The sequence below is a fragment of the Parastagonospora nodorum genome, assembly GCF_000146915.1.
Source record: "Parastagonospora nodorum SN15 chromosome Unknown scaffold_14, whole genome shotgun sequence".
NCBI classification, from domain to species: Eukaryota; Fungi; Ascomycota; class Dothideomycetes; order Pleosporales; family Phaeosphaeriaceae; genus Parastagonospora; species Parastagonospora nodorum.
The window spans coordinates 237,305-264,553 of NW_001884562.1; the positions used below are offsets into that span (position 1 = coordinate 237,305).

The 27,249-nt window shown below is 51.2% G+C and overlaps 9 protein-coding genes across 9 annotated transcripts; 8 read left to right on the forward strand and 1 right to left on the reverse strand.

The window, feature by feature from the left end:
• Positions 1–1,572: 1,572 nt before the first annotated feature.
• On the forward strand, positions 1,573–6,458 carry SNOG_09089 (hypothetical protein; the record flags this gene model as incomplete). Its single annotated transcript, XM_001799339.1, has 2 exons — positions 1,573–1,918; positions 1,972–6,458. 2 exons carry the CDS (start codon positions 1,573–1,575, stop codon positions 6,456–6,458), a joined length of 4,833 nt encoding a protein of 1,610 aa, XP_001799391.1.
• A 283-nt stretch (positions 6,459–6,741) lies between these two features.
• Positions 6,742–6,895, forward strand: SNOG_09090 (hypothetical protein; the record flags this gene model as incomplete). The annotated part of the gene is made up of 2 exons (XM_001799340.1): positions 6,742–6,808; positions 6,843–6,895. The coding sequence occupies 2 exons, from the start codon at positions 6,742–6,744 to the stop codon at positions 6,893–6,895; spliced, it is 120 nt and encodes a 39-aa protein (XP_001799392.1).
• An 888-nt stretch (positions 6,896–7,783) lies between these two features.
• Positions 7,784–13,857, forward strand: SNOG_09091 (hypothetical protein; the record flags this gene model as incomplete). Its single annotated transcript, XM_001799341.1, has 4 exons — positions 7,784–8,013; positions 8,061–8,863; positions 8,914–9,764; positions 9,817–13,857. 4 exons carry the CDS (start codon positions 7,784–7,786, stop codon positions 13,855–13,857), a joined length of 5,925 nt encoding a protein of 1,974 aa, XP_001799393.1.
• A 412-nt stretch (positions 13,858–14,269) lies between these two features.
• SNOG_09092 (hypothetical protein) lies at positions 14,270–14,494 on the forward strand (the record flags this gene model as incomplete). The annotated part of the gene is made up of 2 exons (XM_001799342.1): positions 14,270–14,311; positions 14,411–14,494. 2 exons carry the CDS (start codon positions 14,270–14,272, stop codon positions 14,492–14,494), a joined length of 126 nt encoding a protein of 41 aa, XP_001799394.1.
• A 230-nt stretch (positions 14,495–14,724) lies between these two features.
• SNOG_09093 (hypothetical protein) lies at positions 14,725–15,971 on the forward strand (the record flags this gene model as incomplete). Its single annotated transcript, XM_001799343.1, has 2 exons — positions 14,725–14,794; positions 14,848–15,971. The coding sequence occupies 2 exons, from the start codon at positions 14,725–14,727 to the stop codon at positions 15,969–15,971; spliced, it is 1,194 nt and encodes a 397-aa protein (XP_001799395.1).
• A 3,182-nt stretch (positions 15,972–19,153) lies between these two features.
• On the reverse strand, positions 19,154–20,988 carry SNOG_09094 (hypothetical protein; the record flags this gene model as incomplete). The annotated part of the gene is made up of 2 exons (XM_001799344.1): positions 19,154–19,508; positions 19,601–20,988. 2 exons carry the CDS (start codon positions 20,986–20,988, stop codon positions 19,154–19,156), a joined length of 1,743 nt encoding a protein of 580 aa, XP_001799396.1.
• A 1,462-nt stretch (positions 20,989–22,450) lies between these two features.
• Positions 22,451–23,395, forward strand: SNOG_09095 (hypothetical protein; the record flags this gene model as incomplete). Its single annotated transcript, XM_001799345.1, has 2 exons — positions 22,451–22,546; positions 22,634–23,395. The coding sequence occupies 2 exons, from the start codon at positions 22,451–22,453 to the stop codon at positions 23,393–23,395; spliced, it is 858 nt and encodes a 285-aa protein (XP_001799397.1).
• A 227-nt stretch (positions 23,396–23,622) lies between these two features.
• SNOG_09096 (hypothetical protein) lies at positions 23,623–24,269 on the forward strand (the record flags this gene model as incomplete). The annotated part of the gene is made up of 3 exons (XM_001799346.1): positions 23,623–23,631; positions 23,673–23,933; positions 24,159–24,269. The coding sequence occupies 3 exons, from the start codon at positions 23,623–23,625 to the stop codon at positions 24,267–24,269; spliced, it is 381 nt and encodes a 126-aa protein (XP_001799398.1).
• Positions 24,270–24,794: 525 nt separating this feature from the next.
• On the forward strand, positions 24,795–26,556 carry SNOG_09097 (hypothetical protein; the record flags this gene model as incomplete). The annotated part of the gene is made up of 2 exons (XM_001799347.1): positions 24,795–25,048; positions 25,098–26,556. The coding sequence occupies 2 exons, from the start codon at positions 24,795–24,797 to the stop codon at positions 26,554–26,556; spliced, it is 1,713 nt and encodes a 570-aa protein (XP_001799399.1).
• Positions 26,557–27,249: the final 693 nt, after the last annotated feature.

A 27,249-nucleotide genomic window follows, 5' to 3' on the forward strand; every position in this document is an offset into this window, starting at 1 on the left:
CTTAGCCAGATATGGGCCCGGATATCTGGCGTAAGGATGAAAGTAGACATTGTAAATAATATTGCAGATAATATAAGAAAGTAGACCGGTGCCAAAGATTGCTAATGGAAGCTTCAGACTGCGCACAGTTGAGAATCGCTCGACTACTGAGGCAATGTTCCGCAATGATAGTATGCCAGGAACAGGTGTCCCGAACTCGAGGGTGGTCGACATTGGATCGAGATGGTATGAGCTAGAACAAACAAACTGTATGAAGAGGACGAAAATGTAAAGGCGCTGATTACCAAGGAAGCCTGTTATGATGTTCTCCACGATATATGCTTTCTGGCTGTAGGATATACACAGGGAAAACTACATAGCCCGATCATGCGCCTCCTGGTTTCTTTACTAGTCGATACTGCACAGTTGTCTGAAATTGAGCCACGATGTGCAAAGTTGAACGGACAATTGAGCTGTGCGATTCGTGTTTGACAGCTATCAGCTGAGCTGAGCGGCTATCATTACCGTATGGAGGTAGCACCGTCACTATGCTCCATACCATGCAAAGTCCGTAGTGTAGGCTGTAATAGTTCTGTGCGGAGTCGCACAGCACAGACCGCTCCTCTCGACTCAACAGCCCAGCCTTCGACCATTCCAGATGTGTTAGCGTCTACACACATGTAGTCCCAGAATTTCACTCCATGTTGAAAGCCACGCCCTTGAGGTACATCGATCGGTTTTTTGTAGGTGATATCGCTCATAACGGACCGATCGTGATCTATGTATGATGTGACGGTGCATCTCCAACGCTTAGGTAGCACTTGTAGAGGACTGGACAGCTACAATGCATGAATCGGGCCAGTATTGCAGTCTGTCAACGTGATTGAGGTCCAAAGGTTAGAGCGATGCTGTAAAGTGCACGTGCGAGACGCAGGAACACCCGAGTTTGGTTTGCCCGGTGAGTGCGCCATCCTTGGAGGTCGGACTTGGTGAGATCATAGGGTCCTAGCGAGTTTCAGATCGTATCCAGTGGTCGACTCGTAGCGGAGCCAAGCGGTCGAAATCAGCGGCGGCGGAATTCGGGGGTGGGAGAAGCATAGTGACCTAATGGGGCTAGCCTGGGAGCGCTGAGATTAGACCACCACTACAAACGCGCTCATCGTGGAGTCCAAGCGTGCCAGCTCGGGATTGTGAGAGAAGAGATATCTTCCTCGAGAACTCCAAAAGTCCACAATAGAATTCCAGTGTGCTCTTCTGCCGATCTTTGTCGCTCAATACACCACGCAAACGACCACTAGTTGCCCAAGCTCACCTATATCATCACTGCTGCTTTGCGCTATTAGTCAAAGTCCAGCAAACATGACTGACACATACGAGAATTTTTCAAAGCGGCAAGAGTTATGCCATACACTTCTCATCGAGCTTCTCGCGTATGCCTGTTCTCTTTTCTGTGGTATCTGGGTTTAGCTGACTCTTCATAGACACCAATTCTGCTCGCCGGTGAGATGGACGGAAACACAAGATCTGCTTCTCTCCGGGTTCCGAACACGAAAGACGGTGGAGATCGGGCCAGCGGAGACATTGACGACGATGATGAAGCGCACAAGAGACCTCGTGTATCGACCATACGATACTGCGAACTCGGTGACACGCGACTTCTTGAGTCTAAAGAAGAATCGCGATGAAGTGTATTACGTTGGCCAGGAGAAAGAAGTGAAGGTATCGCCGAAGAAGGAAGCAGCGGCGAGCCCCGCTCCAAGCGAGGCCGCCCCAGTAGTCGCGCCACAGCAAGCCGCCAGCCCTGCACCCGCCCCCATCTCCGCCGGACCCATTGAAGACGCGCCTGTTCAGACGGGCGAAATCATTCGTACCATCGTTTCGATTGCGTTGAAGAAGCCTGCGAAGGATGTCGCGTTCGACCAGTCCGTCAAGGCTCTCTGTAAGTAGTAACGCGTAACGACGCCACTAGACATTGTGGCTAACACTTCACAGCTGGAGGGCGCTCAACTCTCCAGAATGAGATTACAGGAGATCTTGATGCTGAATTCGGCTCAGCGCCAGATGGTGCAGAAGAATTGCCGCTGGGGGAGCTTGCCTCTATCCTCCAGAAGAGCTTCTCAGGCTCACTGGGTAAGCGTACCAAGTCTCTAGTGGAGAAATTCACAGGTTCGAAGATGCCTGGAGGCTTCAAAGTCCGTGAGATGCTGCAGAGCGACTATGGGTTTGGCCCAGGCAGACAAGACTCGATCCTGCTTATGGCACTGCAAAGTCCACCAGCAGCCCGCTTGGGATCCGAAGCAGATGCTAAGACCTTCTGGTCAGGCATAGTAAATTCTTATGTAACTGCCGCCGGACTCGAGCTCAATAACACCTCTGTTGGCGCACCTGGATCCGCAGCTGTTGCTGTCGCAGTCGACTCGAAGGCTTTAGACGCGCTAAATAAACGCTCCGATTACTTCCATCGTGAAGTTTACGAAGCGTATGCGCGCCATCTTGGGGAGGACAACAACGCTGCAGCTGAGGAAGTTGCCCAGCTAAAGAGCGACATGCAGAGTATGCAAAATGAACTCGATCTATGGAACCTTGAGCATGGGAACGAATATGCTAATGGCATTAAACCATACTTCGACAAGAGGAAGGCCCGAGTGTACGATTCCTTCTGGAACTGGGCTCTACAGGATGTCTTCAAAATCTACCACGGCATCCGCCAGGGGTATTTGCATCTCGAATCGGACGACGTAACGCGAAGACGCCATCATCTCCTCAATCGATCTAGCAAGCGCTTGACCAATGTCCTAATGCATATGATTCAAGATATGAAGACGCAGTCAGCACGCTCCATTGCCACCGAGCTTTGGTTCGAGGATCTTCTCCAAGACTGCACCGCCGCCTTGAGACAAGCGCCTACATACGTGGCCGATAGCCAGATTACGGCTCCTCGTACAACTATCGATGCTAAAGGCTCCATCAACTTCACCGAGGCATCCATCGCGCGTGTACAAAGGGTCGCCCGTGCTTCTGGAGGTGTACTTACCAAGAGCAAGGATTTCGAGGATGGCATTATCTCGATGAACGGCAAGGGGCCACTACCGACCCAGAGAGGCCTCGGATTCATGCCTCCCACCCCATCGCTGACTCCTGACCTGTCCATGAGTCCTTCATGCAGGTCACCCGAATCTGACGCAGTATCAATCTCAGGGACCGCGCCCTCTCGCGGTACATACTACCCCAAGATACAGCAAAAAGCAGCTGGATTCTGGAATGATGCAGAAGACCTCAGTACTCAATATGCTGATGTGCTTGACCAAGCGACCTCGTCAGGTCTTGCCTTCCAGGGAAAGTCAGTCCTCGTCACCGGCGCCGGAAAGGGTTCCATTGGCGCGAACATTGTAAAGGGACTGTTGTCCGGAGGTGCCAGAGTCATTGTCACTACAAGCTCCTATGCTAAAGCGACCAAGTTCTATCAGCAGCTATTCCGCATGTATGGTTCCAAGACTTCTTGTCTCATGGTCGTTCCATACAATGCAGGTAGCCACCAAGATACCGAAGCAGTGATAGAGTACATCTACAGCCTTGCAGATGGCGAATGGGATTTGGACCACATCATTCCATTTGCGGCTATTTCTGAGACTGCCAACGGCATTGAGCTGGGTCCTAAATCAGAGTTGGCGCACCGCATGATGCTCACGAACACCCTTCGCTTGCTTGGCGCCGTCAAGAAGGCAAAGGAAGCTCGCCACATCACTACTCGACCAGCTCAAGTGATATTACCATTGTCGCCCAATCATGGCGTCTTCGGTGGGGATGGCCTCTACTCCGAGTCGAAGCTTGGTCTTGAAGGTCTCCTGAACAAGTGGCACACGGAAGACTGGTCCGAGTACCTCTCAGTGTGTGGCGCCATCATCGGCTGGACGCGCGGCACTGGCCTCATGAACGACAACAACATGGTCGCTGAAGGTGTCGAGGCGCTAGGACTGAAGACCTTCTCTCAGGACGAGATGGCTATCAACATTATGGGCTTGATGGTTTCGCCGGTCTTGGAATTCACTCATGAAGAACCTATCCTTGCTGACTTGAGCGGCGGGATGAGCGCAGTACCAAATCTCAAAGAGCAGATTGCTGACATCCGTAAGGAGCTGTCAGACATCAGTTCTAGTCGCCGTGCTCTCGTCAAAGAGCAGCAAGCTGAGTTTGACATGCCACTCGTCAATGCGAAGCCCACCACTCTTGCTCCGTTCAAGAAGCGCGCCAACATCAAGTTCGAATTTCCCCGACTTGCCGACTACAGTTCTGAAATCGAGCATATATCATCTTTGGAAGGCATGATTGATCTTGACAAGGTCGTGGTTGTCACTGGCTTTGGCGAGGTTGGCCCTCACGGCAGCTCTCGCACCCGCTGGCAGATGGAGTCTTTCGGCCAACTCACATTGGAAGGCTTCATCGAGATGGCCTGGATGATGGGACTCATTGAATACCAGACCGGTGAAGGGCAGCCCTATAGTGGCTGGGTTGAAAAGGGCACGAAGAAACCCGTTAATGACGACGAAATCAAACAGAAATATGAGGAACACATCTTGAAGCATAGCGGAATTCGAATCCTAGATGCACGTGCGCTCGACGGCCCTGATCCAGCGGCTAGACAAGTCCTTCATGAGATCGACCTACAGCATGACTTTGCACCTTTCGAGGTCTCCAAAGAAACCGCTGCCGATCTGCTTCGTGAGAATGGCAACAAAGTCACCGTTAAGCCTGCCGCGGGAGGTGACACTTGCATTGTCACTCTGCATAAGGGAGCTCGCCTCTTGGTGCCAAAGTCTCTGGCCTTCGACCGGACCGTTGGTGGTCAAGTTCCAACTGGCTGGGACCCTCGCGTTTACGGTATTGCCGAGGATATTGTCAACCAAGTTGATCCGGCAACTTTGTACGCATTGGTTTGCACCGCCGAAACTCTCCTCTCGGCTGGCATCACAGATCCGTACGAGTTCTATAAATACATTCACGTCTCGCAGCTTGGCGTGTGTGTCGGATCTGGCTTTGGTGGTGCCGCATCCCTGCAGGGCATATACAAGGAGAGGTTCATGGACAAGGCGGTGCAGAACGATGTCCTAGCTGAGTCTTTCATCAACACCGGTAGTGCATGGATCAATATGTTGTTGCTCTCATCTTGTGGACCTAACATCACGCCCGTCGGCGCGTGTGCTACCGCACTGGAGTCCCTCGATGTTGGTGTTGAGGTCATATCTAGTGGCAAGGCCAAGGCTGTCTTTGTTGGCGGCTACGACTATCTCGCTAAAGATGTAGCCTACGAATTTGCTAACATGAAGGCAACGATCAACACTGACGAAGACTTTGCTCGGGGCCGCACAGCTGCGGAGATGTCTCGGCCTGCTACTACAACTCGTGCCGGGTTTGTTGAGTCTGAAGGTTGCGGTATTCAGCTTCTGACAAGCGCGAAGCTCGCTCTGGAGATGGGCTTGCCTATTCACGGAATCATAGCCTTGACGCGTACTGCGAGTGACAAAGCAGGCCGATCACTTCCAGCACCTGGTCGGGGAACAATCAGTTTCAGTGGAGCATCTAAAGGCAACTTCGATTCACCGCTGCTGAACATCAGTTATCGCAAGCGCCAAATTGAGCTTCGCATGACTCAGATCTTGGAGAACGAGCAATCTGAGATCGCGTATCTCAACGAGGAGCTGGCGGGGTATAAAGCTGGCTCAGTCGATTTCGACATCGATGCTTATCGTCAACATCGCCTAGACGCCGTGCTCACCGAGACTAAGAAGCAACGTTCGGATGTGCTCAACAGCTATGGAAATGAATTCTGGAAGCGAGATTCGAAGATCTCACCAATGCGCGGTGCACTTGCGACATGGGGTCTCACGATTGACGACGTCTCAGTTGCATCTTGTCATGGAACATCGACTGTAAAGAATGAGCTGAATGAGTGCGGTGTCATTCAGGAGCAGATGAACCAACTGGGTCGTTCCAAGGGCAACCCGGTCTTCGCTGTCTTTCAGAAGCACCTCACTGGCCATCCTAAGGGCGCGGCGGCTGCATGGATGCTCAACGGAGCCCTACAAATCATGGACTCCGGCTTGATTCCAGGCAACCGCAATGCAGACAACATCGACATCGAGCTCGAGAAGTTCGACCACATTGCTTTCCCTAGCGAGACCATCCACACGTCGCAGGAAGTCAAGGCCTTCATTGTTAGCTCATTTGGCTTCGGCCAAAAGGGTGCACAAGCCATAGGCATTCACCCCAAGTACCTGTTCGCAGCTGCGGGCAAAGAAGCATACGCGACGTATCAAGACAAGGTTCGCAAGAGGCAGGACAAGGCATATCATCACTTCCACAAGTCGATGATGACGAATAGTATGTTCCAAGCCAAGGATAACCCGCCTTACGGCAAAGAGATGGAGACCGAGTTCCTCACGAACCCTGATGCCAGGCTTCCGATGGATATGGAGCTGTGAGGTTGGGATTGAGATCTTTCAGTTTTTTTTTGTACATACAACACCTTTTCTTCCTTTCATGTACTTTGCAAGGCATTACTGCCTCATTGCGTCCCGTGTTTAGTTTCATTTTACTTTTAGACATAGAAGGTTTTAGGCTCGTAATAATGCGTTCATTTTTGTATATAAAGCAACGCACTGTTGAGATCTATTGTTTAGTACCTATAATTGACCATGCTCCACTCAACAGTTTATACTTGAACTCCTCGATCTAGCGATCGCGGCGACTTCCTCTACCCCCAAAATGTCTTTCTCCAGGACGAGAGACTTGGGGAATGTCTTTGTTGATACAATCAGTACTAGTGACAACCGTGTGTGTGTATTTGCAGTGCTCAACGTTGAAAGCTTCTGCCAAGGCATCGGGGTTCATGGAGGGGTGGGGGCCGTGTCGGTGGTGATTGAAGCCTTAATAAATAATCCACCTGGGAACTTGTATGGTACCAACGACTCGCATTATGACCCATCCATATCTTGGCACCAACCAGATTGTTATGTGATGGACGGGAAGGATGCACGCGCCACGCTGGTCTGGTGTGTCTCGGAGTAACAGTCGTGAACGTGCACCATTAGTGTCGGGCTTCATCGGGTTAGCGCGGAGCGTCCTTTCCCGCGACGCGACCGCTGGGTCCTTTCACCACTTGGCATCACCACCAAACGCCATCACCGGGGAACGGGACTGTGCCTCACTAAGTATCGCATCTGTTTGCTTGCTACATTGAGGCCGAAGTAAGCACGATGACAGCCGGCCAACACGAGCGGGTGGCACGGCGTCGGGAACGTGGAAGACGCCTGCGACAGCTGTGAGGCCTGAGCATGGACAACTGTATTTCACCTTACCTTTCCCTCTCGAGCTCTAGATTTTGAATATCGGCGATACTTTTCTTGCCTTGCGCTCACTCACAATCGCGCCTATCTTTTGTGTCTTTGTAGAGTTCCGTTCGTTTGATACCCATCCTAGTAATTCTATCGCACCAGGCGCTCCTGTCACATCATATACTCACCATCAAGCACCATTTTCCACCACGCTCGCAGTCATGGATACTTTCGGTTTTGCAACGTCGCGACTGAATGTCGAGCAGGAGGAGGAGTACTCTGTTGAGTGCGCACATGGCGGCAAGAGTTTCGTGCTACCTGTGAAGGAGCATCTACGGCTATTCGCATGTCGCATGCGTAACGATTTTCTATCTTCATACACAGAAAAAAATGTTCAAGAGCCATGTTCGGACCTGCATTTGCTCGTGCAATTCTTACGACACGTCGCCGGCAGACAGGATCGAGCGACAAGTATGTCCTCGGAGCTGTTTTCGAAGATTGTGGAGAAGCTTTCAAGCGAATACTTACAGGGAAAGGACATTCATCTGAGGGCTGCTGAACAAGAAGATGCCGAATTGAGGAGCAAACAGGACATCATCAAGTGCTACTATGAGGCTTTGCATTTGATGCAGCGACCACTAAGCGGCAGAATACCACATATTTTCGCAGCTTCGCACCCGAGCGAGCGAGTACCGACTTACACGTGTGTATCCTTTGCGTTCCAGATAGGATAAACGCTGACAAGCATAGGGTATTCGGTGGCCAAGGCAACACCCAGGATTATTTCACGGAGCTACGAGGTCTATATGCGACATACGGGTGCTTGTTGGACGACATCATCGATTTCGGCAGCATGATATTCGAGCAACTCCTAGGCGAAGATACAGTGATCGATCAATACCCACTCGGCCTGGACTTCGCCAAGTGGCTGAAAAAGCCTGAGACTACACCGGACTCGGATTATCTACTTTCAGCACCCGTGAGCTTCCCACTGATTGCACTTGGACAGCTTGCCAGCTTCTATATCGCTTGCAAGGTCTGGGGCTTGACACCCGGAGACGTTATCGAGAACTTGCAGGGCTCGACTGGACACAGCCAGGGCATCATCGTGGCTGCAGGTTTAGCTACATGTAGGACCTGGGATGACTTCGAGGGCACGTTTCGAGCATGTCTCGTTGCCCTGTTCTTTACCGGATGTCGTTCTCAGCAGCAGTTTCCACATAAGACTTCATGGCAAAAGATGGTCCAGGACGATGCTGAGTCTGTGGAAGAGCCGACGCCCATGATCAACATCAAGCACCTTCCACGCGCAGAGCTGGAGAAGCAGGTGAATGCTTTCAACCACCATTTGCCTCGATACCAGCATGTCGCAGTTGCGCTTGTCAATGGACCGGACAACATCGTGTGCGGTGGCCCGCCAGAGTCACTGAAGAGCTTCGTGTCCTGGTTGGAAGATGTGAAGAAGTCACAGCAAAAGAACAAGCCGCTCAGCGGGAAGATCTTGGAAACTCGCTACCTGCCCATCAGTGCGCCATTTCACACATTCTATCTCGGTAAGTTCGAGGTGACGCTCGTAGTTACTGCGCAAGCTAACGATATCCAGCCGACACTCGCGAAATCATTGTGGAAGATATGGTGCGTCACAACATCATTATCAAGCCTTCCGATCTCTTAATCAGCGTTTACGACAGCAAAACTGGTCGTGACCTGCGCGAAGTGGAAGAGGAGGCGCTTTTCCCGATCCTCACGTCGGCCATCACAACAGAAATGGTGGACTGGCCTGCCGCTACCACTTTCCCTACCCGATCATGCATAATAGATTTCGGTCCGGGCGAGACCAGCGGCGTTGGTACGCTGCTGCATCGGTCTAAGGAAGGTACTGGCACTCGCGTCATTCTTGCTGGTCCCTTACAAGGCAACATGCCTCATGTGGGCTACAAGCCAGATCTCTTCGATGCGCCGTCTGCAGATTCAAACCAGAGATCAGCGGACTGGCTGCGCGATTTTGAGCCCTCCTTATTGACTGATGCATCCGGGCGAACGATAGTCAGCACCAAGATGAGCCAGCTTCTCGGAACACCACCTCTAATGGTTGCTGGAATGACACCGACAACCGTTCACCCCGATTTTGTTGCTGCCGTCATCAACGCCGGATACCACTGCGAACTGGCTGCTGGTGGCTATCCTAAAGAGGAACTTCTCGTGAAAGCAATTCACACCATTGAGCAACTTATTCCTGCCGGCAAGGGCATTACAATTAATCTGATCTACTCTGCGCCTCGACAGATCGGATGGCAGATTCCCTTGATCAAGAAAATGATACAACAAGGCACACTGATTGATGGGATCACCTTTGGTGCTGGTGTACCGTCTATCGAAGTCGCTACAAACTACATCACGGATCTCGGCATCAAGCACATCTCGTTCAAACCTGGAAAACGTCGAGGCTATCCAGTCCGTCATCCGCGTTGCCAAAGAACATCCCAACTTTCCCATCATGTTGCAGTGGACTGGAGGTCGAGGAGGCGGTCATCATTCGACCGAAGATTTTCATGCACCCATACTTCAAACATACGCTGCCATTAGGCGTTGCCGTAACATCATACTTGTGGGCGGTTCAGGATTCGGTGGAGCTGATGATACCTATCCATATCTTACCGGCTCGTGGGCTGCTAAGTACAACCAGCCACCTATGCCTTTCGATGGCATTCTGTTCGGCTCGCGCATGATGGTCGCCAAGGAGGCGCATACCTCGCTTCAAGCAAAACAAGCAATTGCTGCCTGCCAAGGAGTTGAAGACAGCATGTGGCAAAAATGTGCTGGCATCATCACTGTCAAGTCGGAGATGGGTCAACCTATCCACAAGATCGCTACTCGCGGCGTCAAGCTTTGGGCTGAAATGGACAAAAACATATTTTCGCTTCCGAGGAACAAACAGGTAGCTGAACTTCAGAAGCAGAAGAGCCACATCATAGAACGCCTCAACAAAGACTACCAGAAAGTCTGGTTCGGCTACGATTTCGCCCTTGGAAAGGCTGTTGATCTCAAAGATATGACCTATCAAGATGTTGCTCGTCGCATGGTCGGACTACTGTACCTCAACAAGCGCTCGCAGTGGATTGATCCATCTTACATCCGCATCTTTGGAGATTTTGTCCGTCGCATAGAAGAGCGTTTGCCTCTCTCGAATGCGGAGTTGACACAGCCCATCTTTACCAGCTACGCTGATTTTGACGAGCCATTCGAAGCATTGGCGCCACCCTCGGGTACGCTTATCAGGACCAGCAAGACCCCAGCTTATCAACCAGGAAGATCCAGGACTACTTTCTTGCCATCTGCCGCCGCCCAGGACAAAAGCCAGTACCTTTCAATTCCTATTCTCGATGCCAACTTCGAGACATGGTTCAAGAAAGACTCACTTTGGCAATCAGAGTTCGTTGATGCCGTCGTTGATGAGGATGTGCAGCGAACCTGTATCCTACAAGGTCCTGTTGCCGTCAGATATGCGACTCCGCAGAACATCAACGAGCCGGTGAAGGTAATCTTGGATCGAATCAACGAGAGCCATCTTGACTGCATCCTTCAGCAGATATACGGCGGCGACGTGAAGGCCATACCCACTGTCGAATTCTTCGGTCATCAAGCTACCCATAAGTCTGCTCGCCAGCAAGGTTTGTCAATTGTCCTCGAGCCAAACGCGACTACATTCAAGATCCCTGCTGAGCTCAGCGAGCTGCCTTCGCCCGACGAGTGGTTTGACCTTCTTGCTGGAAAGAAGCTCTCTTGGCGCTATGCTCTCTTCAAGAGCAAGAGTGTAATGAGTGGACAGAGTATGATTCCGAACCCGATCAGACAAGCGTTTTCACCCGCGCACAATCTCTCCGTCATGATCACGGACAAGCTTCGTCACAACTATGTCTCTATCACCATGAGCAGCGACGGTACAGTTCAGACTGATCTCTCGATTGCGACCGAGCCTGGCAACAAGATCATTCTCCGCATGTACTGCTACCTCAACGCTGGAAGCGAGCCACTGCCATTGGAATTCCGCTTCTCATACCATCCTGAGACGCCTCATGCACTACTGCATGAAGACATTGAGGGACGTACAGACAGGATCGTCGATTTCTATAAGAAGCTTTGGGTCGGGAAGACTTACAAGACTCCTGTCCTACCCAGTGGTCGACAGTCTTACAAGGCTAACGGTGGCGAGCTCACGATCACATCGGACATGGTCGATAAATTCATGGCAACCATTGGTGGCGGCATGCGACGCGCGGACAAAGAGGGATTAGTGCCCATGGACTTCGCCATCGTCGTAGGCTGGAAGGCTATTATGAAGGCCCTTCTTCTGGTTCATGCTGATCTCCTCAAGCTAGTACACTTGTCCAACAAATTTCGGATGCACCCTGGAGCCTCGCCCTTGAAGGTCGGCGAAAAGACAGAAAGCTTTGCGCGAACCACTTCCATTACCATATCGGATACTGGCAAGACTGTCGAGGTTTGCGCGACTATCAGCAGGAACCATGTGCCAGTCATGGATGTTATATCCGAGTTCTTCTACCGTGGCACTTACACCGACTTTTCCGATTGCTTTACAAACAAAAAGGAAGATCTTCGAGAAGTCAAGTTTTCATCACCAAGCTTGGCTAACCTCCTTCTGTCAAAAGAATGGATCACCTGGAACGAGTCTGTGGAAGTCGAAGAGCTAGCCGAGAAGACACTGTTCTTCGAGCTTGATACTCATTCAACATTCAAGGCCAAGGGTGTATACTCCCGCCTTCGCACAATTGGTAAGGTCTTCGCGACTTCCAAGGGCATGAAGGGCATGGATGAAATTGCGACTGTTCACTATGACTCGCTCTCTGCGTCTACGACCAACTCCACGACCAATCCAGTGCTGGGATACCTCGAGCGCCACGGTAAAATCGCCAGCAAGCGTGTGCCGCTTGAGCGTCCAGTCTGCCTCGATAATGCCGAAGACGGCTTCACCTTCTCTGCCCCTGCAAGCAACGCCGAGTACTCAAGGATTAGTCTAGACTATAATCCCATCCACGTCTCGCCTGCCTTTGCCAAGTATGCCGGCCTCCCGGGTCCCATCACGCATGGCATGCACACTTCAGCAATCATCCGCTCCATCGCCGAAATGCGCTGCGCTGAGAATGATCTGGGATCTATGCGCAATTTCTCGGCTAGGTTTGTTGGCATGATCCGAGGTGGCGACAGTATCGAAGTGCACCTTGACCATGTAGCCATGCTTGGCGGAAACAAGATCATCAAGATTGAGGCGCGCAATGCAGCAAGTCAAGAAAATGTCTTTGTTGGAGAGTGCGAGATCGAGCCTATTGAGACAGCATACATCTTCACCGGCCAGGGAAGCCAGGAGATGGGCATGGGCATGGATCTGTACGAGACATCGCCTGCTGCGCGTGAGGTCTGGGATCGTGCTGACAAGCACTTTGATGAGACATACGGTAAGTCTTCCACCATTGACGCTATTCGACAGATATATACTAACAAGACAAAAGGGTTCCGCATCTCTGATGTTGTCCGCAAGAACCCGAAAGCCCTCACCGTCCATTTCGGTGGTAAGCGTGGTGCTGCTATCCGTCAGAACTACATGCGCATGACATACGAGGCTATCAGCAAGACGGGTGTTAGGGAGACCAAGCGCTTCTTTGATATCACTTCCACGACTCCGAGCTATACCTACCGTCATCCCAAGGGTCTTTTGTTCTCGACCGAGTTCGCTCAGCCCGCGCTGACCGTCACAGAAAAGGCTGCCTTCGAAGACATGGCAGATCGCGGACTTGTGTCGGATAAGAGCAAGTATGCTGGCCACTCGCTCGGAGAGTACGCTGCTCTCTGCGCCATCGCGGACATGATGCCACTTGAGCAAATCCTGTCCATCGTCTTCTACCGCGGCCTAAGCATGCAGGTTGCTGTTGAGCGTGACGATGAAGGGCGCAGCGAGTTTGGTATGATGGCCGTCGACCCTTCACGCGTAACAAAGGGCTTCAACGTCGACAAGCTCGAAGCCACCGTGAAAGCGATCGCCAAAGAGTCTGGCTCGCTCCTTGAGATCGTGAACTACAACGTCCAAGACAAGCAATACGTCTGCGCCGGCACGCTGCGAAATATGCAAGCCCTCACACTTGTTTGCAACGACCTTTCTGCAAACACCACGCCGCCGCCAACCCTCGACTCGCTCATCACCCGCCACGTCGCCAGCCTAGCGAACTCGGACGCAACCACCATCTCCCTCGACCGCGGCAAGGCTACAATTCCCCTTGCTGGAATCGACGTGCCTTTTCACTCGTCTTTCCTGCGACCCAACCTCGCAGCGTTTAGGGAAGTGCTTGAGCAGAACATCCGCAAGGACTGGATGGATCCTGAGAAGCTGATTGGTCGCTACGTGCCTAATGTTACAGCGAAGCCTTTTGATATTAGCAAAGAGGCTTTTGAAGATGCGTATAAGGCTACGGGAAGCGAGAGACTGAAACTTGTGTTGGATAATTGGGTTGGGGAGGTTGGTGCAAAGGCATGAGTTTTACACTTCGCTGATAGAAATTTCTTTGTATGTTAGGTGTTTGTTAATTTCTACTTGTATACCTTGGTTTCCCTGTAGTAGCGTGTTTCCAGGTTTTGGTTTCGGCGATTAGATTTTCTCTATAGATCACAAGATAAACCTTTCGAAGTTTCAATACAATCTTGCGTCCTTCAAGCAAGATTTCTTTTTTAAGTTTTCGCCAACACACTGTGACTAAGTCCCCATAAGACATACAATAGTCTGTGTCCATACTCACCCCATACATCCGACAATGTCGTGTCACTACTTCACGGCATCCAGTTTCGCCAAATTCAGCCTAGTACAGCGCCACACTCACCAGCCACTTCCCGGATCTCGACGTCAACACTCTGTACAATCCCGACACCATCTGCGCTAATCGGTCGTCAAAATGGCCATCGGTACCCGAACACCTCCGAATTCTACCTGCAATGTGTCATGCATTGCACTTTTTTCGTATCCCTGCTGCCACCCGATGTGAAGTCCGCCGGGATTGTAAGGCTGAGGTTATCGGGCTGCTGGTTGCCTTCAGCCTCAAGAGTCCGTTGCCGACGATGATGAAACGGACTACCACTGTGCAGGAAGTTATGCGCTGGATAAGTCGGACAAGGGATGAGGTGTTTGATGGTAAGGTACTGTGCGTACATGGCCAAGAATGGTCAGTTCGGTAACGTGGTGTCCGCAGTATGTGATAGGGTTTTCAAAACCTTTTGTGATAAAATACCCTGGGACGTCTTTAGTTGATAGATAAGCCTCACTCCAATCTTGCTCCACATTGAAGCACGATCAAACCATCTCATTCCCCATACCTGCTCACCGTACAAACTTTCATCGTAATTAGACGTAATGGTTTTCCCACCCGCAGCTCTCGACTCTGTGAACTGGAACCAGTTGGGTTTGTCTGTTACAGATGCAGGTGTGTACTCTCTGCTCTTGTACAAGTCTCCGAAATTATCTGACATTAAGCAGTCAACGGTCATGTGGAGTCCAAGTACACGGTAGCAAACGGCACATGGAGCGAGCCAACCTTTGTGGCCTCCCCATTCATGCAAATCCATGGCCTCAGTCCAGCTCTGAACTATGGCCAACAAGCCTACGAAGGCCTAAAAGCGCACCGTGGGCCCAAAGGCGATATCAATCTTTTCCGCCTCAACTCACACGCAGCCCGCATGAACAACTCCGCCGCGTATGTTTCCATCCCTGAGATCCCAGAGGAGCACTTCATGAAGTGCGTGAAGCTGGCCGTCGCGCGCAATGGCGAATGGGTAGCTCCGCACGGCTCTGAAGCACTCCTCTACATCCGTCCTCTTGTGTTCGGCTCAAGTGGACATCTGAGCTTGACTGCGCCAACGGAGTATACATTTGCCGTGTTTACCCAGCCTGGCAATACATACCATGGCGTGCAGCCGCTTCCTGCTTGTGTGATTGAGGGCTTCGATCGCGCCGCTCCTCGCGGCACTGGCGGCGCGAAGGTCGGTGGTAATTATGCGCCAGTCATCCGCCACACAGACAAGGCGCGTACGCAAGGCTACCATGTCACTCTGCATCTGGATGCACAGACGCGTACTTGTATCGAAGAGTTCTCGACGTCGGGATTCATTGGTATCAAGAAGCTTGGCGACCAGGTCGTCGTTGTTGTGCCCGACAGCAAGAACATCGTGCAGTCCATCACGTCCGACTCGTGTCTCGCGTTGGCTGAGAGTTTTGGCTGGCGCGTGGAAAAGCGCGAGATTCCGTGGAGTGAGTGCAGGTTTTTCGACGAGGTTATCGCTGTTGGCACTGCGGCGTCGCTGTTGCCAATTCGTTCTCTGGTGAGACACTCGACGGATCAGAAGTTTGTGTATGGCGAGAAAACGGGCGAGTGTACGGCGAGGCTTTCGGGTGCTCTGAGGGATATTATGAGGGGGAATATTGAGGATCCCTTCGGTTGGGTGGACGTTGTGAAGGAGGAGGATTTGCTGCTGCCGAAGGAGGAGAAGGTCGAGGAACCTGCTATGAACGGTGTTAACATGGAGCTGCCGATTGAGATTGGCGTGCAGGAGAAGAGTGGTGCGATAGTGAGTGCGCCGGTCGAAGTGCAGGTTGGGGCATAGTGACGCGTGGTCCCCTTCGTAGCTAGCACTGAGCTTTGCGGAACGGTGATACGGTGTTGGAGGCTAGCGTACTGTTTACATTAGAATGCAACAATTTCTCTAGATTGAATTAGAAAACGGAAACACAATGGGTATCGTGTCAAGCCGCAATAATTCAAGACTGTAGGGGTTCCTTGGCCACTTTCCATCTCAGCCGCTGCCCAGATTTGAGGGCCCGTGCGAAGTCTCCTCCGGCTCCATAGACAAGTCCTGTGAATATGAAAGAATTATTTACGCCACGTGTGAACATTGTAGTTCAGTGTGGTCAGCCATGCATCCCGACCCCCATCGTCCGCCCAGTGCTCGCTGTTAGCAGCATCGCCCTTCGTGATCTTGTTGATGATTCAGACGAATGCAGAGCACAACTCATGCAGTTCTTTTGCCCCTATCTTGATGGAACTCCCGTTTTTAGCACACAATCTTGTTAAGCTGCATGTATAGAGAACAATGTGCTACTTCACCCAGGTCAGCCACTCTCTCTTGTTTGCGACCTAGAGCGCCCAATCACTGGCGCGCGCTTCTCAGCACTGTAAGGTGCACAAAAAAGAAGCAAAAGAAAAGGCCCCTTTTTGCCGGGGAGGAGACTCTTGATTCTTACATCAATTGCTCTGTACTATTCCCGCTCTACTACTTCACCTCCTAGTTTGTCGCAAACTAAGGGTGTTATGCTTTCAGAAGTATTCTTACGAATCCTGACCAGTCAGCCAACCTCTAGGATTCATGGGAATGCGAACCTATAAAGAGATTCACAGAGAGCTGCGGGGTTGGGCTAAAGGCAATGATGTTGTTCGATAGAGAGTTTGTGTATCGTGGTAATCATATAGAGGGTAATGTGCGTTCGGCATTCTTGTCGAACGTATATTCTTACTTTACTTACATGCGGTCATTGATCTCAGGTCTACATTCTCAATTCTTGAAGCACATCTATTCCCATTCACGCATAGCGCAGCGCTGCGATAAAGCGCAAGATCCACTCAGCCGCATGCCATAAGAAATTCCGCAGGGCTAACTTTTGAACAATTTGGCCAAGTGACGAGTTTGTAAGAGGCTATGAGACACCAGATGTCTCTCTACATGCATATTGGCTGCCACAAATGTGCCTCGAGGACCGTCGGGGTCTGTTGAGGTGATTGATAAATAGATTACTACACCCCCGACCTTGCAGCAACAGGTCCCTGGCCGTACCCTAGACGAACGGTTCCTTCCGTTCATCGCACGACAGGCCAGCACTTGGCATATGCAAGGCAGCATAAGGCTCTCCACGCAAGATTCTGACCACGGCCCCAGGCAACAAGTGACGGCCAGTGCTCAACTCTCTCTGAGGGTCGCAGGAGCATGCATCAAGTGCTGTTTGTCAAACACTGCGTACTTGCAAAGCGCAGCTTCGCACATGCTACAGTCAAGCGTCATCATCTTTGCATGATTCTGTGACACCAGTATTAGGCGCAACGCGGCCTCCGATTCAGAAATTCTCGTTGTCCTAGCTCCTCGGCAGTACAATGGAATGCTGGGGCGATCCCCTGTTTATACGAGCACCGAGTTTGTGCCGACCCACCTGGAACCTCAACGTCTCGGTAGTTGGTGACAAGGGCGTGATTCTCTACATAGGGCCGCATCATACGGACCGAGTTTTCTCGGAGAATTGACCTGCTCGCGTTTGGCATCTTTCATCGTATGACGGGAAGTCCCATAAGTCTCAGAGTGAAACATAGTGGTCGCTGTGTAGGGCTGGGGTGTCTGAGCGAGGCACGTGTAGCGGAGGGTTAAAGACAAGATAGTGTCTATTCACCATAGCATTTGAGTTGACAGGTCCAAGCTTTGTCCTGAACTTCTGAATTCCAGCTCGTCTATACCCAAGAATGGATAGGTATATATATAGCTTTTTCGGCGAATGGAGTATCGAGTAATGATTTTCGCTGAACGAAATGTATCTACCTCAAAAAACGGAATAGCCCCGCTTATGCATGCATGTATGCAGTTGGTCGTCATCAGCCTTCCAAGACAGATTGTCCACAAGTTGAAAGCCTTACGACGACGTTTCAAGTATGATTAGCAATTCTCAGAACTTTTTCCGGGATGCTAAAACATGCAAAAGTCTTTGTCGGCTGATTAACATGAATCAGATAATCAGGGCTCTGTCATGTTAGGGTATCACTTGGTCATACTTACCCCTGAATCAACGCCATGATCACCTCCCTGGGGATCAACATGCAGTGTGATGAGCGGGTGTAGGACGAGCGAAGTTCGAGACCCCTGAACATATGGGTGTGTGAGCGCTGTGAGGGTTAGTCTTACACTGTCTAACACGATCTGATATTAGCTAGAAGCTAGACTGCTAGTGCGTCTGATCAGCAAAGACAGCCCCTTCATTGATCTATGTGAAGATCAACGGAGCGGTCAAGATCTCTTTTCCTTCAGCCGTCACAAGCGGGTCTAGGCTAGGGTAGAAGTGGGTCGGCGCTAGTAAACCCAATTGGCACGCTACGGTGTCGCCGAATATGACGTTCACCTTTTGACTCTCTCCACAACTAGAGAATGGTTCTAGTGGCTTGATTGTGGGGTGGGCTGCAGGTATGGTTTGTTCAGGTGAGGGGTTCGATGCAAATTACGGCCGCACGGCTGGTGAGCACCAGCCCTTGACAGCCTTAGACAATTCCGCGAATCTTGAACGTTACTAGAGTGTACTGAAAATATTGGAGCAAGATAGTATGGTGGAACTAATACTTATCCAACTGGCTCATGAAAACAAACCGCAAAATCGCGCAAAAGACCACCCAGACATAATAAAAAAAGTGACGACGTAATCTGAAAAGCAGTGAAGCACATGGTGCTAGTAGAAAAAAGAGATGTATTTTGGACTCATATTAGATGTTCTGAAATCGAGCAATAGACCAGCACTTGCGCAAATCGAGTAAAGGATACAACGAGTAGAAAAAGGATGCGAAAGCTAAGAAACAGGGTATCAAGGTACTCCGACCCGCACATATTACAGACAAAGCCTGGCGATCCGGGCTACAGCAGCTAACATTTCTTGGGCCTCAACTCCGGAAGTGTGACGTAGTTTGAGAACATGCGATTGAGATGATTGAGACACTAAAGCCATCCAGAAATTTTCAGGACGTCGAAATTTTCGAGCGAGCGTCTCAGCCAAGGCACAATAGTTTTGATCCCAGGGCTGTCGTGCTGCTACTGGGGCTCAGCATCTCGTCCCACCATCCTTCTTTGCCAAGGCAAGATGGGTCTTGGCTGGCGAGCCAGATTCGCAATCCACTCACGCGCTTGAGAACTGCTGGAAGTGTGTTCTTGTCACCCTCTCGGATAGGTACCACACGTTGATAGAGACGGTCGCGTTTGTCCGAGTTGGCTGTGACTGCGGCAATGAAGAGTGGCCAGACTGGATAGATGGCTGTGAAGAGGCTGCCTTTGACTGGAAGAGAAAGTATGACAGTATGCAGTGAATCTGAAAGCTCGAGGATGGAGGGATGGAAGCGGGTGAATCTGGACTGTGTAAGTAGGATGATCTAGGGAGATCCATGTATGGTATGACTTACCCGTAGAGACGACAACGAAGATAAATGAGCGCTGCGAGCCGGAATGCTTCAGCCGTTGCGAGCAACACTTCCTTCTCTGAGGTCTGCGCCTCAGTGGTCCATTGTTTAAGATTCTGCAGCTGTACCTCTTGAAGTTGAGCATACACCAGCCTATTTGGGCTCGTTATATCGGTCGCCAAGGTGGTGATAGATGAGATTAGATGTATGAGCTGGGGCGAAGCTCCCAATGTGACGTCGATTTGCTGAGTCTCTGGGGTGGGTGTGCTTTCATACCAGTTCTTCTTCTCGAGCGAGTGAAACTGGGTATTTTGTAATTGGAAGCATGTCTGTGCTGTTCGAGCGAGCGCTAGTTGTGTTCGAATGAAAAGTGCGGCATCAGATTGGTGATTGACCATTTCCAAGGGTATCATGTCGAAGATGTTGGCGTGGCATGACCAACAAAGCGGCGAGTCTTCGCCGTTGATCGCTGCGTGGTGCATGAGCAACATACTGGTGGCGAGCGCGCCATCATAGTCCTGTCCGATGCTGATCTGTGTGGCCAAGGCCTTCAGCGCTTGCGTAGAGTAGTATAATTCTGCTTGATGATATGCCTCCTTCTGGGATGGGAGATACTCGCAGATGTATGATGCGGACAAGCTTAGTAGCGCAAAGCGTGTACTAAGACATGTGTTCGCTATCTGCAACATAGCGGTGTACGCATTCGATTGCGTGGAAACACTGCGACCAGGGCAGACGCCGTTGATGTAGAAGTCCTTGAGAGTTTGTTCCATATCGCCTCCCCACATTGTACTTGAGGGGACATATTTGATGAGACTGACGAAGCCAGTTTCTTGCGATGCGTTACTGTCTAGCGAGTGTACGGACTGAGGCGTAAAAGGGCTGTTGGAGTTGGCCCGCAAAACGTCCATTTCAGCCACTGGTGAGTCGACTATCAGAGTCAGTACACAAACTATCTTCAAGAAGGCGAAAGACTTACCCCTCATTCCGGTGAGGTCCGAAAGCTCACAGAGAAAGTCTTGGCAAGCATCTGCCTTCGACCTTTGAATGTGTCTTATACGTTGGATGACCAAAGTGACCGCGGCGGTGTCTTGTATGAGTGATAGGTAAGGCTGCTGTTGCTGCAAAGTGTTCTTGAACTTTTCGAATTGCTTGCTGTTCAGCTCTCCTAGCCGCCAGTACAGTTGGCCGAGCACCTCCAGCAGAACAACACCAGGGCCTTCAGTAATCATCCACTGTCTTATCACCAGAAGATTTCGCCTGCTATTTCTCTGGTTGCCCTCGGTAGGTAGGTCAACTACTCTTCCGAGCAGTCTGTCGATATGTGTGCAATCCAGACAATTGAAGTCGGGCGACATGGAGAGATGTTGAAGAGCATCATTGGCCGCCTCCAATGCCTTGGTGAGCCTTCTATCTGCGTCCATAGCCATGATGTAAGATGAAGTCCGTGAAATTGCCAAGTTGTGCAGTGGATCCCAAGCTGAGATTGACCAAAGTGAAGCTTATCACAGCGATCTTATCTCCTGAAGGGTGTGCGAAGTGAACGTCGACGAGAATATTGGGTGGGTATGAAAGGTCGAAGTCTGTTAGCGGAATTGATATCCGTCTACAAAGAGTGGGGGGAGAATTGATTAGATGTGCAACAATGCCCAGGGAAAAGAAGACTATAACTAGGCTATGAAGAGACAGAGGCCCAGCGAGCTGCAGATGCACCTTCTGAAACAACGAGATGGAGATGTATTAACAGATGAGGCTCCGCCGCGTTGACCTTCCTGCAGACTGAGTGGCTGACCGCAAGTATCCCCGGTAAGTCCCCGAAGAACACCCCATATCGAGCTTCGCGCTTGATCCAAAACGGTTACATGAACCCGGCAAATATCAAGCTTTTCATGGCGTGCAAAGGTGACAATCCAACTGACAGCCCACCGCTGTCGACCATTGGGCCCCACTATCCATGAGGCTCACATGCTGGGGCCATAACCACAAAATAAGTGCATGGGAGTGCACACGCCAGCCCCAAACACTAGTGTGGCGCTTGCACGGATATAGCTAGGTAGAGACGCCAAACGTAGATCTGAGTGAAGGGGACAAGTAAATCGGCACGATCACGGTGTCGTGACCTGCTAGGAGGCCGGGCATGCAGGACGTAGTGTGGTGGCTCCGGCGGAAGAGTGTTGATGTTGTGGCTGATTTAGGGACGCACAGCCGTTGATCTCGGCATACTTAGTCGGGCTAGAAGGGGCAAGGCGCGATTTCCTGCCTCCGTGACGTGAGATCCGCGACGCCTCCAAAGTTGATAGCACGAGACCTATACATGTCCGGAAAATGGTTCTTCAAGGCCCGCATCATCGCAACATCGGTCGTGTACCGTTCAGCCCTCGCAGTGCATGCGTCTCCGCGATCTGAAACTCCCGAAGGACCTCAGCATCTCTTTCTCGGTCGTTCTGCACAGCTGCCAGTCCATGTCGTCGCGCATCCTGCGGACGCTTGACACTTGATTTCGGCAGCCGACTCCGTGTCGAATGCAGCTAGCGTAAAGCGCACCGTTAGTGTCAGGGTTCAAGGACGATGGCCTCGGTGAAGCCAGCCGTGTCCAGCAGGGGACTTGTTTGCACACATCGTCAATGGCTGGGAAGTCCGTCATCAAATTTATTTGCCCACTCAAGCACGATCTACCTCGCAGACGGAGTGCGAGGCTTCGCTGATGCTTAGTAGATAAGTCAGCTATGCTGACCGTCAGATGCCATGAGACGAGTAGATAACGGAGCAGATTCCGTTCCAACGTCTGCTGGCATCTCACCGCTAACACTTGCAACGCAATTGTTCTAAAAAAACAAGCTTCAATACGCAACCTATTATTGCATTTCCAACGGGGAATCTTGGATCGCCAGCATGGATTCGTTACGAAACATCGCAGCTTCGGGAATTACCGTCACAATCTCCCCAACGCAGCTCATTGTTGGCGCAGGTCTTCTCGGTGTCGCTCTGGTTAGCAACGCCAAAAGCCTCCTCTTCGCGTGGCATGTAAACTTGGCCCTCCTAGCTTAATGTATGTCACAGTGCTAACGGTGGCAGGGACGACTGTTCGCACAGCTTGCACGGCATCTCCTACTACGGCGATCTCAGCTTACAGTAACGAGTGCACATCATGGCGGCGAGTCGCTTTTCGCTCCGGTCGTTACTTCTTCGTACACTCCCCTTCTTGACATCGACTATAACTTGCATAAGTCTAATAGCACATTTTTCAACGATCTAGATGACAATCGGACCGAGCTGCTGCTGGCTTTATTCAAGGACGTAGTCAAGCCGCGCCAACGCGGGAAAGGCAGACTGCAGGCCAAAATGTTCAACCTCGGTGGCACTTGCTGCATCTTCAAGAAAGCTATCGCTCCTTTTTCCAAGTTCGAGATCAGCTCCCGCATACTGTGTTGGGACGAAAAATGGGTCTACGTCGTAAGCCACTTCACCAAACCAGGCTCGAACAGCGCGAGTCGCATCGTTCCTGAGGCATCAACGAAGAAGCAGGACCCCGTCGCTGACCGGGCCGGTTGCATTTACGCTACAGCTGTCACCAAATATGTCTTCAAGCAAGGGCGCAAAACGTGTGCGCCCGAGTCCGTCATGCAGGAATGCGGTCTCTTACCACCGCAGCCAACTACAGAAGAATCGGAAGGACGGAGAACTGGCATTTCGCAAAATTCCCATGATCACTGGTCTTGGGAACAGGTGCAAGAGGAGTGCAACAAGCACTTGCAGGTTGCCCAGAATTTTGGCTCGCTTGACCAGCTGCACGATACTTTCGTGGGGCATTCTGCACCTGCTATGTACCATTATTGAGTGCGCAAGGCGTCCTGCAGGGGGTGTTTGGCGCTGCTCAGCCGCTGGTGGCTATTTCGTGCTGTCATGTCTTGTCTATTTCTGTATTCCAACTCCCTCAATAGCAAATATCCACCACAAATGCTCAAGGAAATTTTCGCCGAACATGTACACACAATTCTGATCGCGACTGCAGGCTTTGAGTTTCGCTGATGGCTGGAGGTGTCGTTTCTTGCGTATAATCTACCATGTCGCAAGTAATTGTCGTCATGGGTTTCCACTTTGAACGCAAGTCTAGATTTGCTACCGACTCTCTGTGAACACCAAGTTCCCCATATTCCCCCATAATCTGGTCTCTCCCTGGAGCTGTCCTGTTCAATCCCAGCAGAGCTTCAGCGGAAAGGATTCCCGCCCAACTACCAACTACGGTTCCGGCGGCCACGCCGCGCAAGCCCCACTGCGGCGCCGAAGCGGAACCGTCTTCCACGCTGATTGCACATCGCGCGCTATGGCATCTCAACCTTGCAGCAGCTCACCGCAAATTGGCGCCATCGTGCACGTAAGTAGAGCAAGCCATGGTGGCGGAACAGATGTCACTGCCTGAAACAAAGTTCTCGTCTGTCCATCAATCGTACCATCCGACCACGCGAGCAGGTAGTGTCCCAGATTAGGGCCAACTAATGCTCAGTACTGATTGGTCGAAATCCAACATAATCACCGACGACGCCACAAAATGTAGGCGTGCTGAAACTCCGATGCGCGCTCCGATGCTACAGGTACAAAGTTTGCAGACCAACACGGCCACAGCCCAATCTCACCGCTCGGCCTCCCGCTGGTCGGTCCTCCACAGGGCTCTCGCCCTCCGATTCGAATTGCGCAAACTGCCGTGGCGTAACATGCACTAGCCAGCCGCTGGTCGACACCCCGCACGGCTTCACGCGTCTCAAGATCTTCTAGTGAGCTTCTACGGCTCTCGGCAGCTTCCAACGTTACATCTCCACCGGTCCTTTTCCATATCGTCGGTATGACCGGTGAGACGGCCTGGCGTATCCTGGCTGTCGGACACTCTTACAGGACGATCGATTCTCTTGCCCGGCAGTCGTCTCCGCGACATGTATCTATATGTAAGACCGAGTGTAGTCAGCGGAACTCGGATTACCCTTTTTGATGCCTTGTTCGGCGTTGTGAGTTCGAGTCCGTAGGGCAATTCGCAGTGCAATCGACAGTAAGGAGATCGGTTTGAGGCTCTCGGGCAACTGTCGTCTGTTGCGCAAGAAATTATTTCGTCTATGACCGAGATGTCGGGCAAGCGTTGAGAAATCTTCGGAGCATATTGAGCTTCATTGCAACCATGTCCACATATAGTAGAATCATCGAAGCATGCGATGATCCTCGAGTTAACCATTGCTAATCCGCCATCATGGGCCTGCTTTCATCATTCCAAAACATCCCATACACTCAGTCGCTGCGGAACTCCCCTCTTAGTTCTTCTTTGTTGGCACTCCTGATCATTTGCATAATCACTCGTATTGTTACTGGTCTACGAAGCAATGTTGCTCAAAACAACCACGATGCAGCGACCAAGACTCCAAATACAATTCCCTACTGGCTGCCATTCATTGGCACCGCACTATCTTTTCTGAAGAATATTGAGAGTACCATCACGCATGATCGGTAAGTCAACAGAAGCTTGAGTTTCTGATCACTTGCTCATGATGTATAGATATGCATCAGGCGATGGTATCTTCGCGTACCGCATGGGACCTGGCAAAGCCTATGTCATCAGCATGCCTTCGCTCGTCATGCAGGTCTTCGCTCAACGCAGCAACGTACTAAACAAAGTCAAGACCTTGGAATGGTTCATGAATGCTGCCTTTGACGATAAGTTTGCATTCCGCAATGAGCACGACGCTGTACATGGCCATCACAACGCACTCAATCTCATGTTGAAGTCCGAGTTCACTACCGAAGCAACCAACAAGACTGCACGAGCAGTGGAAAGAAAGGCATCTCAACTCATCACCAAGGCTCCCTGGATGTTTCCTGATGAGCAAGGCAAAGCCATGGAGCCCTGGGAAGAAGCCGGTAACGTCAGATTCAACACGGACGGCACATTCGAAGCGAACCTTTTCAGTCTCGTCATCAACTACATGGGCCAAATCGTCATCGACATGCTCTGGGGCAAAGCCCTCCTCGAAAACTTCCCCACCATCCAAAAAGACATGTGGAGCTACGACCGCGACATCCACACCATGTTACGCCCCGTCATCGGCAAACACCTCCCCTCTGGCCGCCGCGGCATCGCCGCCCGCGAGCGTCTCGGCGTCGCCATGAAAGAATGGTACGACGCCGTCGCCGCCAAACAAGCCGGCCGCGACCCGGGCGCAAAATGGGGCGCTTTGGACGATATCAGCCAAGTCATGCACGACCGCGTCAAGGTCTGGGTCGACACCAATGCTTCAGAGCGCCTGCAGAAAACGAACGACATCTCCGTGCTCTGGGGCGTGAATGTCAACAGCAACAAGAACGTCTTCTGGATGCTCATGCAGATCAACAGTCGTCCCGAACTGCTCTCTGACATCCGCGAGGAGATCGCTCCGTATGTACACATTTCGCAGACGGGTGAGCGCGGGCCTACGGGTTTTCCCAAACTGAGTATCGATGTCGATGGCTTGATGAAGCATTGTCCGCTGCTTAAAGCGTCGTTCTACGAGACTATGCGCATGAATATGGCGGGGCTGGGCGTGCGGGAAATCATCAAGGACGTCGTGCTCAAAGAGTCTGCTGAGGATGCTGCGCTGTTTGGTAAGAAGCGGCCGCAATCGTACACTATTCCCGCTGGGTCGACGCTCGTCATCGCCAACGGGCCCATGCAGATGGATCAGCGCATTTTCGCGAACCCAGAAGAGTTTCATCCGGAGCGATTCTTTGAGGATGGACCGGATGGGACGACGCGGGTTACGATGAAGAACTTGCATACGTTTGGTGGAGGGATGTATAAGTGCAAGGGTAGGTACTTTGCGGAGAAGGAGGTCATGATATTTGCGAGTAGTTTGTTGGTTATGTGGGATATCTCGCCCATTGAAGGAGAAGTGTTGGAGGTGCCGGGGATGGGCAATGTTGGTGGGAGTCGGAGGCCGATTGAAGCTGTGAGGGTGAAGTTGACGAGGCGGTATAACTGAGTGCGTGGTCGCACCAGAAATTGATTCAATTATGTCTTAAGCTGTAAATACTATTTTCGGTGTACATATCTCCTTCCAAGAATTATGATCCCTTTGCTTCATGCCGACCGTGTTAAGTCAAGCCCACCAAGAACCACTCTGAACATGCTCATGCACGACATGAACTCAGATACTGCTTTAATATATAACACCATGTTTACTCTTCTCAAGTTCCTTGTACTACAGATCATGATTGAGCCGCATGACGTTCAATCTCAACTTCCAATGTTGACTATGAGATCAATTGCCAGTAGCGCAAGTCAGCCATAACATTCTAGATAATATATTGAGACCTCAATCATCACCTTAAGTGTTCGCAAAGCATATAGAATATTAGAAAATGAAAGTTGTCCATGCAGTCAAAGTGCCGGGAGTGTATCATACATAGTCGAGACTAGACATGTCAGGTGAATCTCTTCCTCGTGAAGCTTGGTTTAACGACCCAGACGCCTGAAGCATCTCTCCACCCGGGGCATCCCTTTGGCCTGTGCTGACACAAAACGGCACGGAAATAACTAAACCTGTTACATAATGTGCATAACCACCTCGTTTCTTTTATTGTAGAGACAAGCAGAATACGCAAGCTGGCTAGAGTCTTGCATGAGCTTTTAGATCCGGCTGGCAGATCACCCAAGCAGCCAGGGTTGACACAAC